The sequence below is a fragment of the Penaeus monodon genome, chromosome 21 (assembly GCF_015228065.2).
Source record: "Penaeus monodon isolate SGIC_2016 chromosome 21, NSTDA_Pmon_1, whole genome shotgun sequence".
NCBI classification, from domain to species: Eukaryota; Metazoa; Arthropoda; class Malacostraca; order Decapoda; family Penaeidae; genus Penaeus; species Penaeus monodon.
Window position 1 is genome coordinate 45929111 of NC_051406.1, and position 901 is coordinate 45930011.

The window sequence follows — 901 nt, forward strand, 5'->3', positions numbered from 1 at the left end:
TCTTCCCTCGTCTAGGGAATAGATATAAGGTTGGAAAGGTTGTGTTTGGATTGTAATGCAATTCACCGTCCGCTCTGGCTTGTCCCACGAGAAGGCAGAGCCTCGGAGAGCAATCGGCAGAGGCAATTCTGGCACCGTGCCAAGCTATGGTGCCCTTTGGAAGGCCCTCTCGGGCACCCACCCTAATGCCCTCCTTCGCCTTTACTTTCTGCTCGAAAAACCGGTTGAATCAATGCCCACTGATAGAGTTTTTATCCGGCGCTTGCGTTTTGCCTCAAGGAGCTGCCTGAAGGCACTCGGGCGCCGAGCTGTCCTCATGCCCCTCCTGGCCGGCCTCTCACGCCCCCAGGCCTGGCAGCTGTGCCCAACACTTACCACGTTCACACTGAAACTATTACGGTCTGCAGCACTTCATGGGTCCGCTGGCATTCGCGCGAGCGCCGCCGTCCCGTCCTCTCGCCCGAGCGCCCGACGAAAACACACGACGCGACGGGAGGCGGCGAGGACAAACGCCCCTCGGCGCCCCCTTCGGCGCCCCTCGCGTCCTCCGCGCTGCCCGGACCCGCTTCCGGCTCAGGAAATTCCCCTTCGCCCCCGCCCCTCCACCTCGCCCCGGGGCCCCGCGTGCCCAACGGCCAGCGAGATCGCCCCGGCTGCCCTGGCGTGCGCCTCATGGCCATGGCGGACGAGGCGGACGAGGCGCCCGACTTGAACCGCGCGCAGGTAAGGCTCCAGCTCCTCCTGCCCAGGGGCTGCACGGCACTCGGCTGCCACACGGCTGCAGCGGGGGAGCCAGTGGGCAGCCCCTCTCGCGGCAGGGCAGCAGGGCAGGCGCTGCCCGGTTCCAGCCCCTTGGGCCCCAGGACAGCCAAGGACGTGGAAGATTTTCGGGGGGGGGGGG

At 66.1% G+C, this 901-nt stretch overlaps 2 protein-coding genes across 2 annotated transcripts in view; one reads left to right on the forward strand and one right to left on the reverse strand.

Moving 5' to 3' along the window:
* LOC119586539 (transmembrane GTPase Marf-like) overlaps nt 1-471 on the reverse strand; it is a gene marked incomplete in the record, with an annotated part of 29803 nt that extends 29332 nt beyond the window's left edge. The window contains 1 exon segment of the mRNA XM_037935295.1: nt 376-471.
* LOC119586689 overlaps nt 1-901 on the forward strand; it is a 3692-nt gene that overhangs the window by 966 nt on the left and 1825 nt on the right. The window contains exon 4 of the mRNA XM_037935421.1: nt 247-723. Within this exon, the coding sequence (XP_037791349.1) occupies nt 247-723 (477 nt within the window). The remainder of the gene's footprint in view (nt 1-246; nt 724-901) is intronic.